Source organism: Parasteatoda tepidariorum, chromosome 6 (assembly GCF_043381705.1).
Source record: "Parasteatoda tepidariorum isolate YZ-2023 chromosome 6, CAS_Ptep_4.0, whole genome shotgun sequence".
NCBI classification, from domain to species: domain Eukaryota; kingdom Metazoa; phylum Arthropoda; class Arachnida; order Araneae; family Theridiidae; genus Parasteatoda; species Parasteatoda tepidariorum.
The window spans coordinates 41100019-41114209 of record NC_092209.1 but is presented as its reverse complement, the minus strand read 5'-3'; the positions used below and the strand labels follow the sequence as shown (position 1 = coordinate 41114209).

Sequence of the window (14191 nt, the reverse complement as noted above, 5' to 3'; positions counted from 1 at the left end):
TTTCAGTAAATTGAAAAGATGAAGGAAAGAAAACTTTCTAAGTGAAAATTAAAAACAATATTTTCTACGAAAGTGAGTTTTGTAAATTTTCATAATGCTTTAGGGAATGTCGAGCTTTTCAAAAATATAATTTCTTTGATTCTGTAACTTTTCGCTTAGTTTTAAATTTTATAGATATTTACAAGCATTTAAAATATTAAAAATCAATTCTGGCAATATCGTAACAATCATAAATACTTTTGGAGAAATAAGCATGCTTGATTTTCCATTTGATAAAGGTTTTAAATTTTTAAATTCATTCTATATATTACTGAAAAAAATCGTGGTAGCTCAGGGGATAGAGAATTTGCTTTCCAATGATAGTGGATATGAAAATAAGGTGAAGTAGGTTCGAATCCCAAAGGTGGCAGGTTGATATAAATTAAGCCCCTGACTCGTACTGACCGCAGTGCCAACGTAAAAAAATCCTTAATGATAAATGTATCATTGGTTGAAGTCCTCTTCCCGTAAGGCTAACCATTGGAGGTTTCTGAGCTTTTCTTCTCCATGTAACGCAAAATGCTGTTTCGTTCCATCAAAAAGCCCTCAACCAAAGCTAGTTTGTTTCATTTCTTGGTTCAGAAGCTCCCTTGTCTTCGGGGATGCGTTCAAATTTACGAGGCTGGCTACGGAGTTTAGAATTGACAGTCTTAAACTCAGAATTTGGTTAGCTGTTCAACGGCAGTTTTATTATATTATTATAATGAGAACACGAAACATGATTACGACTACAGGAGTATCAGTTAATAAGCCTCCTGAAATGTAGAAGGGAGATCTTTAGAGTTATATGTTTACTTCTCTCAAGTATTCTTTAGTTGGAAATTATCTTAGTAAATGCTACACAATATAATGAATTCAGGAATGTTTTTGGAATATAATAGGCATCTAATGAGACTCAGTTTTTATCAGTAACCTTCTTGGAAAAAGCAGGAATCTTTCATAACAATTCAAAAGCCTTCCTATTGAAAGTCGGCAACCTTCTAGGGAATAACATGAAACATGTCCAAAGAATTTTAAAACCTTTCCATAGAAAGTCAGTTTTCAATATTTCAAGGAACATTGCTTGAAATAAGGCAAGACGTTTTAGAATATTCTTATAGTGTCGAAGTATTTCAAATCACTGTTTCAGAGTGTACTGCAAATAGTAGTTTCAAAACTGATTTTTGTTTTAAAGGTGTAGTTTTTACGCATAAATCAATGAATGCATCAGGGTTGAATTCAAATTTAGAGTTAAGCATTTTTTTCATACATTGATTTAAAGTTGTTTTAAACAACCATTTTACATAGAGTTTCCACTGATGCAGCATTGTAATTTTGAATGCAACTCTAAAGACAAGGGAACTCTTAGACAAAGCTTTGTCTTAAATAGAAGCTTATATGAAGAGCGATTGTGTTTTTGAAAATATGTTCCGTAATGATGACCCTTATTATAAGATTTGAAATTTTATCCAAAAGATGTAAATAATCCAAGGCCCAAAGTCTTATAATCCAAAAAATATGTATAATGGGGGTAACTTATTAATATTTAAGCGATAATAAAAATGAAACCGTTATCAAATTTGTCCAATCTGAGGTAGTCAGAAATAAAAACATCAAAAATATGTTTAAGACTATATGAAACTTGTAGACGTTTTTAGCAAGTACTTTTACCCTTTTCTAGAATCTGTCTGGCAATCAAAAAATTCTTGATGCTCTTAGTCTCGCCTTTCTCATGCATGATTCGTCACATTTTTATAAAAAAACTGTTTTTTTCCTTAATTTGTGCTCTAGACGGGATTATAATTTTAACTTCGTTTTGATATAGCTGCTAAGACTACATATCAGGAAGTGGATTACGAACGTCATGTTTATATTTATTAAAAATATATCATTTACCGCTTCCGCTCTTCAGATCATTTTACTTTCTTCCGCTTTTTGAAAGCTGTCACAATTAGATGTATATACATTTAAATATGAAGAAACGTTTACGTTAATTTTCTCCTGGTGATTTTTACGTTTATCAATTTAAGATATCATCAGAAATATTTATAACGTTTTTCTACTATTTATTCCAATTTCTTCGTATTATGATTGTATTTCTGCTATTTGTACTTCTGAAATATGTTATAAGTTCTTATGACAGAAATACTACTACGATTACGAAGAGATACAAAAACTTTATAGATAAAGTTTTATTATATTTTAACTGGTTTTACAGTTAGTCTTGACCATATTGTTTGTCTCGTTTTATTATATTCATTATCTCTCAAGTTTTATTATATTTTAACTGGTTTTTATTGGTAGCCTTGACCATATTTTTTTATCGGTGAAGATCCGATCATCAGATCAAAGGTTTTTCAGGTTTTTTTCCATTTTTTAGAATTGCATATACAACAAATAGAGATTCTCTTTTTCAACAGTTCATATTAAAACATTCGATGCAGAATCTGCACGATAAATTGAGAAATCTCAAGTATTTATTGCGAATAGTTTTTTATACTTTTTATTGCAAAAGGAATGATGGATACTAATATTTGGTTGTCCAGAACCCTCGATCGCGATTAAATAATGCAAATATTAGTATTTTTACGGGTGCAGTAAGGAGAACGAATATTTAAATTTTTTCTAAATACTTTCATAAAATTGAAGAAGAAACATATTAAAATTTTTAAAATAATATATTTTAATTGGGTCTGGAACACAAAGAGCTAACTGAGAAAAAAATAATTATCGAACCAAAATACCCTTATGAAAGCTATTGCCGTGCAAAATTTAATTACTCGTAAAAAAAGTTCATTGCTCCCAAATAAATGTATTTCAATATGGAAATTATAAAAAATAATCAAACTATTGTAATTACTCATTAACTTATCATATTCTTGGGAGAGGTAATATTTTCAATACATAAAAAAATTACGAAAGATTATAACGTATTTTCTTCAAGCAAAAGCTTCGGAATTATTAAGAATCATACATGTTTTGAACCTTAAGGCATGCCCCAAAGTACAATTACAACATATTTCCTATAACATCAAATTTATGCTTAATTATGTTTAATGGTTTTAATTAGAAATGTTACTGTATGATTTTTTTTGAAATTGTCTCTGCCAAAAAGTACGACAATTAAAAAAAAAAAAAAAAAACCAGTCTAGTTTAAAAAGCAAGTTTAGAAATGAAATTCGATTTCTCCACATTGACTTTTACGTTTATTACATCTCAAGCAAGGGAATTACTGGTTCATTGTCAGTGTTAAGAAAAAAAAGAGATGCGTGTAGTCATTGATATTGAAAAACATATGGATATTCATGCAATAAAGAATCATTTTTTACATTGTGTTCTGACTTTTGTTTTCTGCATCAATGCACAAAAAATGCAAAATAGTTTGCAAATTAAAGTAAAAATATATATATACAAAGAAAACTCAGATTTCAAGTGCACAGGGGCTGTTGCATTTAATTTGCGTCAAAGTGCTTCCAGTCGCAGAGCGGCGCTGTAAACTTTGTGAAACCTAGAAAGGCTCGCATGGAATCACGTGCTCATTTTCCGCAGTCGTCTCCGTTTATAGGGAGCAATAGAGCCGCAAAAGCCCGTTTTTCCCGCCATCGTTCTCCTCAACTTTCTATTACTACTGACACAGATTGAGGAAAGTAAATAAAGATTCAATTCCGGTGCTAAAAAAAATAGTTGAAAAATCAGAAGTTTAGCTATTTTCAGCGTTTTATTTTTCTGCCATCAAGCATTTTTTATATTTATCTTAGTTTGACGTGTGCTTTTAAATTTTATATAAATATCGTCTGCTTTTAAATAATATTTGCTTTGAAGTTCTCGTCTGCCGAAAATGAATTAGAACGAAAGAAATGTGTAAAAAAATTCAACCGATTTGAAATATATTTTCCTGATCCGTCTCGAATATGGATAACGCATGGATATATAAATCTTTTTCTTGTTTCTAATGTTCATCTATGTTAAAAAGAAAAATGTGACTTTCCCCGGTTTTCACGACAACGGAAGATTTCGACGTGAAAACTTGTTTTTCAAAAATAAGTTGTTACTGAAATGTTTGCTGTGACGGAATATGCGTTGGCAGAGCATTTTTCAAGGTAAGTAAATTTAGAAAAAAAGTTTATTTTCGGTCTTTGCAATGCAGTTTTTGGTTGCAAAATGGATGAAGAAGAATAATTTCTGCAAAGAGAAAGTAAACAAATAAAGTCTTATATTTTTTTTAGAACTCTAAAACCATAGAATAATTCATAATGCATAAATTGTATTATTCTTCGGGATTATATGATATTTAATTTAGTCAATTATTAAAAGAAATTAAAAATTTTATTTCTTGATATGTTATATATAGAAATTTATTTCTTATATTTCACCCAGTAATATTTTTGCGCGAAATATGTAATAAAATCTATAGTTTTTTTCTAATAATGTAAAAAATTAATATTTTGTACCAAATTAAAAATTATAAAAAAAATTATTTATATGAATTTAAATAATTATATAAAAAATATACACATGCACGGAATTTGATATTTAATTATTAGTATTCCTTTTTACGTTCAATTAAGTTGGTTTTATTGTACGAAAAATATGTAAAGCAAATTGAAACATTTTTTAATAGGTAACCTATAAGATATTTGTTAGTTAGAGCCAAGTCACAAAATATTAAAAACTTACCAGATCAAGTACTTAAACTTAAAGAATTTCCTTACTGAAATCAAACACAAAACACTATGATGTGTATTCTATATTCGTGTATTTACAGTTTTTTTTAACATTTAAAATTGATTAAAATCGAAGCAAATATTTTTTTTAAAAATTAATTATAAATTAAAAACCTTCGAATCAAATCGAAAATCAAAACACAGTGGTGTCTTGGGATATTCATCCATTTTTAGATGCACCAGGATAATTTTTTTAAAAAAAAATTTCCGCAGATGCGCTGTATAAAGCAACTACTTCAATTACTCTTATCTGGCGCAGTTTTTATTATTATTTTTTTAATTTTAAAGCAATAATTTCGTTATCAGTTTAAAATTGATTCAAACGCTTTGTTTAATTTTTTTTAATATTTAAGCTATAGCAAAAGTGGCACTAGACCTAGTATATATTTCGGACATTTACCAAAGGTCTAGTCATACTAGGTCTGGTTAAGTGCCATTACCCGGTATACATTTGCCCGGTACATCCTACACTGGTGTTTTCTTAAGGTCAAGTGCCACTGCCCGGTATACCCTACACTGATTTTTTTTTAAGGTCAAGTGCCATTGCCCGGTATATATTTGCCCGATACTCCAAACACTGATGTTTGTTCTAATCTATCGTCAGTAAGTATTAAAATATCGAATAAATGTAATTATATCCACGAATAAATTAATATCAAATCGGATGTAATAAATATTTCGGACATTCACCAAAGCGACTAATTTGATTGTCAACATTCACCGGTGAAAGTCAACAACCACCGATTTCGGTCATTCACAGTAACATGCACATCATTTGCATAATAACCTCATCAGGAAGATTATTTCATACTTTACTTAAATAGCATCCGGCATTTCAAAAAATAAAAATAATTGGTTTTGTTGGCGATGATCTCGTTAGGGCGCTTTTTCATTACACGACACGATAACGACAAAACGGATCCGATTGTCGGCGAACGACATAGGGTCAAGTAAAATACATGGTCAGCAACGGAGCGCTTTTCCACTCACCGATACGATAACGATTATGTCGTATCCGACAAGGCGAAATCGTTTGTCGGAATCAAATGTCGGTTAGGCAAGCAAGTTCTCTTCAAATCGTGGCGATTTTATTAGATGTTGTGTATTTTTCCTGTTTTATCTCCTCTTTTGATATCATTATTTTATTCTTTTAAGCAATTTCAATCGTTTATTTGATCATGTCATAAATGTAAAATATGAACATAAAAGCCTTCCACCGCAGGTTGACTCAAAGCTATGGCGACTATTACAAAATAGTTTACTTTAAAAAAGCTCTGTTTCTTTACATTTTTTAATGAACCAGGCCAGATTCTTGTAGCATTTCTAATTTTGTGGTAATTTCAAAATAAGTTAAGGTACTTTGAGTTGCAACACTTTTCTCTAAAACTTTTATTAAAAGTGGAGAGTTATTTCAAAATACAACGGTATTCTTCAAAATATCCTCCCAAATATTACATATTTCATTTCAAATTTTGACATACAACAGTGTAGGAAAAAAATCGCTCTCCTGAAAAACTTGCTTTTTTGACTTACCACGGTTTAGTTTCAAAGCGACGTTATCTCCTCCAAGGTTTTGTTGCAACTGGCACACTGCTACACTATTCCCTAAAACTAAGATGGCGAATCGCGCCAATGCGATAATGATTTATCTGCTCTCTAAATTAATTTTATGGAACTATGAAGATGACACGTTGTTTCTCTAAAAGGGTGATTTTTTTTACACAAAATGACCTAAATATCTCTTTTTTGAGTTACTACGGTTTAGTTTCAAAGCGACGATATGGCGACAGCATCTGATGAAAGAAAAGAGACTGTTTTGAATATATGTTAAACTCTATATCGGCCCATTTTCCACCGAAATCCGATTGACTACTTTGTTTTTAAATAAAGTGTTTTGAATTTTTAGATTTTAAATAAAGTTTTTTATTTCATGATTTGTCGCAAAAATTTTAGGAGTAGATTGGCGGCACTTAAAAACAGCCAAATCTGTAGCTGCGGTGGCGTTAATATGTAAGTACCATTTCGTGCACCCGAAAACGTTTTTGCACTGCAAGCTTTTTTCTTCTAAAATAAAGTAAGAAGTTTGAGACGATGATTATCATCCGGCATAAATAAAGTTAGCAGAAAAAGAATAGCAGCAGAACACAAACAACTGCTCACTCAAGCTCAAAACACTGAATGAACAAGAATTTCTACTTCTCGGACGAACGATATCGGACAAGTGAAAAAACAATTGCTTGAACGATCCGGCAACCATATATTGTCGTTCACACATTTGTCGTCCGATTTTGTCGGTATCGTGTCGTGTAATGAAAAAGCGCCCTAAGGCGATAAAGAATCATGCATAGTACAGGTAAGGAAGATATTAACCTCGAAGGAAAAGTGGATGAATACTCCCAAGGAACCAAACACGGCAAACACAGTACATTATCCTCTTCAACTTCATTGCGTGCGTGGGCGCTTAGAAAAATACCGATAATAAAATTTTTCGCATTAAAAAAAACCAATTTAGATGCAATATTTTAAAATTCTATTTCTGTTTTAGTTAAATAAGCATGAACCAATTAAGATGGAAATTATTTTAAACAATTTATACTGTCAAAAATCATGTTTCGTGTGTATGAATCGTAAAAACCTTTGTAGAGTTCTACATTAAGATATGATCACCAAAATAAAACACGAATAATGATTAATTTAACCAAATAAATATTTTTTTAGAACCATTTGCATTGAAATATATTTATTAGATTCCCCCCCCCCCCAAAAAAAAATTTTTTTTTGAAAATTTAATACATAGTTTAGGCAGTAAAATCTATAGTTTCTTTGAAATCTGTAAATTCTGCTTTTCGATTACATATGATAAGAAATAAGTTTTCCAAAATGTGTGCCGTGGCATCCTGGGGTGCCTTGGAGTGAGAAGAGAAGTGCCACTTGAAGTCTATACCTTCAAGCCTAACATTAACTCTTTAACTCTAACATGAGGATATTCAAAAACAAAAAAAGTATCTAGGCAGAGATGTTGCAATTTTGTATCAAAATATCTTAGCTGACATCCCCCCACTTACCTGTCAACTGAAAATCCATCATTTACCAAAAGGAATAGTCAAATAGGAATAGTGTCAACGGAGATTGATTGAATGATAGTGGAACATTGATCTAGTTTAGCCTCTGACTTGATCTTCTCTATATGAGTAAGATATAGGTGCACCCTGTCCTCTTAAGAAACAAAAGCTATGGGGTTCCTCATTTATTTTGCTACTTCATATTTGAGGAAACTTGGTTTTCAGAAGTTGTTGTTCTAAAGAGAAAATATCATTTGAAAATAAATTCCGAAAAAGAAATGAGAATAATATTTGACAATCAGGATAAAAACCATCAATTTAACTGAAAATTACTTGATTAAGAACTCCCCTTTTGATTGTTATCGAGTTTGCACTAGAATTTGAAATGTTGCGTAACGAGCAGCAAGCTCACCTCCGGACACTAAATAAATTTACAATACTTTTGTTACTTATGAATTATTTTATTGTGGTTGTAATGGTTCTAATTTATTTTCACTTATTCTACCGATAATTATAATATTAAATATAATATTGATAATTACAATATTAAATATAATATTGATAATTATAATATTAAATATAATATTGATAATTATAATATTAAATATAATGATGATAATTATAATATTATATATAATATTGATAATTATAATATTAAATATAATATTCATAATTATAATATTAAATATAATATTAATAATTATAGTATTATATATTCATACCTTTGTTTTGGTTGCAAGTAAAGTACTTGCGTGTATTCATATAAAAAGTAATTATTATGTTCATGCTCTCACCACTTGCTGTTTTATTCATTTCTGTTCCATATTCCAACACAAATGAAACATACATTAAAATGTACGTAATAAAAATTATTACTTTGGCAAATATTATATGGCCAGTTTGCCAGGTGAAAATTTCAAATCTCAAAAGGGTGTCGATCGCAATTATAGAAAAATTATGTGCAGTCATGGCTTAGAAAAATACGACATGATTAAAAAGAGACAAAATATCGCTTAGGCGAGCCCAATTTGAAAATAATCTTGAGTTGAATAAAAATTGCAAGTTGAAAAAAAGTACGTATAAGATAAATACTCAGATACAAGGTTAAATACGAATACAATTATTGCAATGTTTTAGTAAACATGATAGTTTATTTTGCGAGACATTTTGGTTGTGGGAGATAAAGTTAATCCCTAGTTCCTTTTCCTCTGCAAGATATTGTCTTGCAAGCATTTGGTGGTACAGATTTATTTTATACGCTTAAATATTGACTAATAATATAATAAGAGAATGAAGTGCTTTTCTGTGAGTCTATGTTATCACTTTAGAAACGTTTATGGTAGTTTTCTGAATTTTCAACAGTGTATGAAATAAACAATATTAACCTCCGATCATAAAAATCATTCAAAAATTTCATTTTCATTGTCTGGGAGAGATGCTTGAAAAATGGAATTGTGTCATTGGCTTAGAACTTGTCATTGTTAAAAAAAATTAACTGCAGATGATTCTGTTTTGTTAAAAAATATTTTAAAGATTGCACCAACGATATCTGTTAGCTATCATTAACCAATAACTTTATTTCACGCTTCTCAGATGTTTAATTATTTTTCATTCGCTACGTCAGATTAGATAATAGGTCAACGTATATGTGGTAGCATAAAGAAATTACCATTTCTAAAGTTATTTGATATCTCATATTTATTTTGTTTATATTTATGCTTTACAAACTTGTTAATATGAAATGAAATAATTTAAAATCAATGGTATTTAGAATAAATAAGTAATGCACTGAAAGTCAAAATTAATGGAGGAACTAATTCGTTTAGGACAGGGAAGGTGAATCTTTATGTATCAACTTGCCATTTTTTTTTAAAAAAAATGTCTAATGAGGTCATAGACGTGTTGTCAAATAATTATGACTTGATTATTGGGAAAATAATAATACTAAATACTCAAAACTCTTTATTTACTACAAAAAAAAAATTGAAATGTCTCTGTTATACACGTAGTTGAAATTAAAGTAATATTAGTGAGTATTCTGTTGCTGCAGATTTGATGACAAATAACTTATTTTAGGGTTGTAAGATGTTATTTGTAGCAGAATGCATGCTGAACTGGAGTCATCTCTCAAACGGTTTTTAAGCGAGTTCTTAATGTTATTCATCTCTGAAAATAATGACTCGCAGGTATAAATAGATGAAAATAAGGTTATAATAGCACGAGCCTGCTTCTTCAAACAGTTGAATGTGTTCTTTAACAAATGCCATGCTTCCAAAATTTTGTTATTGGCATTTTTACTTATATTGCTTGTCAATCTTTCTGTTTTAATTTATTCCAACTCTTTCCTTGTTTTAATAAATTTTTGAATCTATATTGAACTAGACTGGAAATCAATCAATGTGTCCTTTAACAAATGCCATGTTTCCAAAATTTTGTTATTGACATTTTTACTTATATTGCTTGTCAATCTTTCTGTTTTAATTTATTCTAACTCTTTCCTTGTTTTAATAAATTTTTGAATCTATATTGAACTAGACTGGAAATCAATCAGCTGCATTTCAAATTCTTCAATTTCCAACCAATCAAATTGGGACAAGTTCAGTTTATCAAATAAAGTCACATCAGGGTACATAATAAACTGAACTGCTTCCAATAATTCTTTGAGCTGAGAAAATCTCGCTGAAAATTCACTTATTGCAGAATCAATTACAGAAGTAAATTTTTCAGAGACTGTTTCTTCCCTTGGTTTCTCACGTGCATCTAAATCGCTGATATTTCCTTTCAATTTCGGAAAATACTTGTAGTTTCTTGTAATAATATCGTTATAAAAACATGCAGTTTATCGCTAAAAGTGTGAATGAGATCTATCATGACGATAATTGTTTAATTTATGCCTTGAAGCTTTGCATTTAATTCATTTTAACGTTGGCACATGTCTGTAAAAAACATCGATCAACATTTTGCAGAAACTGTCTGATTTCTTCCAAGCAATCAACAAAGTTTTGAAGTACATTCCCGCGGCTCAGCGGCAACCAGCGAACTTTATTATACATCAGTAAGCTATTATACGCCGAAGTCTAACGAAGCACCAAACTTTCGCTTATTTGAAGATTGCGACGAACTAAGAATGACTATTTTTGTGACTACCGCCATTATATTATCAAGAGATGTTAAACCACTCTTAGCACACAAGACTTGTTGGTAAATGATGCAGTGGAATTCAAGAATCGAATGTCCTACGTCTGTTTGAAATAAACTTAGGAAATCATTGCTTTGCCATCCATACTTGGAGCACTATTAGTTGTTACTGAAACAAAATTTCAAATCAATTTTTTCTCAGCAAGCGAAATTTTAACAGCCGTATAAATATCTGCGCCCTTTGTAGTTAGCAACGATGTTATCGCATTCTTCCTTAATGACGTTTCCTACACTATATCGAGAAAAAACAGCTAACCGTGCAGATTTAGTGACGTAAATGCTTTCGTCATGACATAGTAATATAAAAGGAGCGGAGTTAATGTCAATTTTTTGTTGATATGTTACATTTCCGGCCAGTTTCAAGATTCTTTCTTTTATTGCTTTTCTAGATAGAGGAGTATCTTTGATGCGCTGAATTATCTTATCTTTATTATCGAGATCATCAAAAAGTGAGGGATTTCATGTTAACCAGGATTCCTTCAAAAACTCTCCCCCTTGAATAGGTTTACTATGCCGATCAGGCTTACTATGACATTTGTATCTGAGTAACTTGCCGCTCTCGTATGATCACTTTTGCCAACATATTTAATCATAGACGTCGACTGTTTATTTTCTGTCTTTTATTGCACTTGCAATTAATTTCTTTTGCTCTGGTTAGCTTTTCTGAATAACGAATTTGTGATTTTTAAAATGCCTTTTTACAGACAATGTTCTGCATACCAAAAAACTCTTTTAAAGCGTGGTATCGCCATTTAAAATTAAAAGTAAATTAAATAATTGAATTTCAGTTGATATTAAAAAACTAATATCATACCTATCCTTAAATATAATGTTAATCTTTAGGTGTTCATAACTGATATTTATATGATTATTATCATTTCGTTAAGTATCATAAAATAGAGATTTTGAACATCAGATAAAAATAAGCTTTATAACCTTATTATTTACTCTTTTGCTTCCTGAGTTCATATTTTAAAGTAAGAAGGAAAACTCCTTTATGAAAAAAAAGGAAATACTTTTGTCGTTATGCGTGATAAATTCTAACAATAAAACAATTGACTTACTATTAGTTCTCTTTTTGTATCAGAAATTCTTTTTGTAATTGTACCATTATCGTAAAAAGGATTTATCTTTGACCGTAGAATATAAAACCTCACTAAACCTGATGATTAATGTTATATAATAATATCCAAAGTCTTTTTTTGAAGAATATACCATACTTCTCCATCTTAAGCATTTACGTAAATGTGTTTTAAATCTTATAAACTTAAAATTAAATCAGTCTGTTTAGAAAATTTTTTTCATTCATTGCATGAGCAATATTTTTTGATCTCAATATTAATAAAACTTATTCCGCATTGTGAAAAATTAGCGTTTCAAAGGAAAAAAATATTATTTAGAAAGTTGCAAATTTTTAAAAGTCAGATTTTGTAATTAAGGTTTCGTTTCATAAATTTTAAACAAAATCATTTTAAAGTTTTAAGTTTTAATGTTTAAGTTCTAAGTAAATCAGTCAAAATTCTAAAATGTAAAGAGAAAGCAATGGTGAATTTTTTTCCTTCTTACATTATTGCATATCTCAATTTACTCAATCATTTTGAGTACCTCCTAAAAGTATCTCATAGATTTCTGGGTAAATTAATTGTTGGCTTCTGGCTGTTGGCTGTTGGCTTCTCAATGTATTTCTGAAAACTTTTCATACTATTCTATAAAGAAACTGCCATTAGTGAGTTAAAAAATATCTGATTTGAACATAACAACTAACTAGTAACTTACAAAAATAACTACTAAAACAAGTTATATTTATAATTCCCTGATACTATTTCTTTCCTCAATTCTTATATTCCCTATGCACAGTTCCATATCTTAGTTTTGATGTTGAAAAATATTTAAAAAGCAGAAAATTTTTTTTAAAAGTCTAGTGGATAATGTATGAAAATTCTTTGTTCAATAGTATTATATTCGAAGTTCTTTTAAAATATTTAGTAAAATAAACTTCTTAAGCATGAATAATAATATTTAAGACATTTTCCACGCAGTATAACAGCTTAAGAGTAAGTGATTTTTGGAATCTTCTTCCAGATGTAGATTAATGGTATTTATCTAAGTATATCTTACTTAAATCAATCTTTCCTAAGGTTACATTTCCCGTTATGTTTAAACATTTTAAATGAATATTGAGGGCAATATTTCAAAAAATGCCCGCAAATATTACTGCAAGTTTAGTTTCCCATATACTTATATACGTTTTTTCTGAAGTATTTAGACAAAAGCTTTATAGAATACGGATCGTCTGCGTCTGTATAGTCGAGTATTTATGTTTTAGTTTTGCTCTCTCTTAAAAGAATTAACATTGAACCGTAACATCGATAATTTGAATACGGTGCAAATTATCGGAAACTTAATACGGCGTTTCGTTCTTGTTTACACATTAGATCGTGTAATAAAAATTAAGAGCAGTTTACAGTAAGTTTTGATTCTCAAAACTGTAGTTTTTACTGCCCCACATTTAGTAACAAATATTAAACTGGTAATTAAATTTAACCGAATAAATGGTTTTTATGCCATGCAATAAGGTATCATGAGATAATCGCCAAATTTTATCAACTTTACAAAATTTTATCACATTCACCAAATTTTATCACATAACATGAAACCATATTTCATTGTTAATGTTTTCAAAATCATATACAAAGTACTTCGGTAAGAATTACCGAGTTTTTTCCCCTAGAGCAAAAAATTTCCTTTAGAATTTACCACATTCAGTTAGTTTTGACCATACTTTCTTTCTTATTGCACATTGTTTAGATCAAAACTTTACGGAGTGTGGATCATCTATAGAGTCAAGCATTTTAATTTTTGAATTTTTTTTTCCTTCAGAAAAATAAATATAATAATAGTGTTGAATTATAATAATAGTGTTTTGAATACGGTGCAAATTATTTGTAAGTTAACAAGGTTTTGAACTAAGTAATCTTTTCGCATATGCTTAACTAATGTATCATGTAATTTTAAGAACTTAAAACTTAGCATTACAATGAAGTAGCAACAAATAAGAATGTTATTAAGATATAAAACGTTCAAAAATTTCAAAAACCGCTATTTTCTACTGAGAAAGTATTTTTTTCCTTAAAAAATAATTCCTCGAACTTAGTGGCTAATTTTCTTCCTTTTTATAAATGCAGATCT

The 14191-nt window shown here is 29.6% G+C and overlaps 1 protein-coding gene across 2 annotated transcripts in view; it reads left to right on the top strand.

The window, feature by feature from the left end:
- LOC107455319 (potassium voltage-gated channel protein Shaker) overlaps positions 1–14191 on the top strand; it is a 657874-nt gene that overhangs the window by 226894 nt on the left and 416789 nt on the right. The window contains exon 1 of one of the 2 annotated variants that reach the window (XM_071182262.1): positions 3570–4118. The exons of the other annotated variant lie outside the window; for it this stretch is intronic. Within the exon in view, the coding sequence (XP_071038363.1) occupies positions 4075–4118 (44 nt within the window). The 5' untranslated portion in view covers positions 3570–4074. Of the gene's footprint in view, positions 1–3569; positions 4119–14191 lie in introns of those variants that run through there. 2 annotated transcript variants of the gene reach the window in all.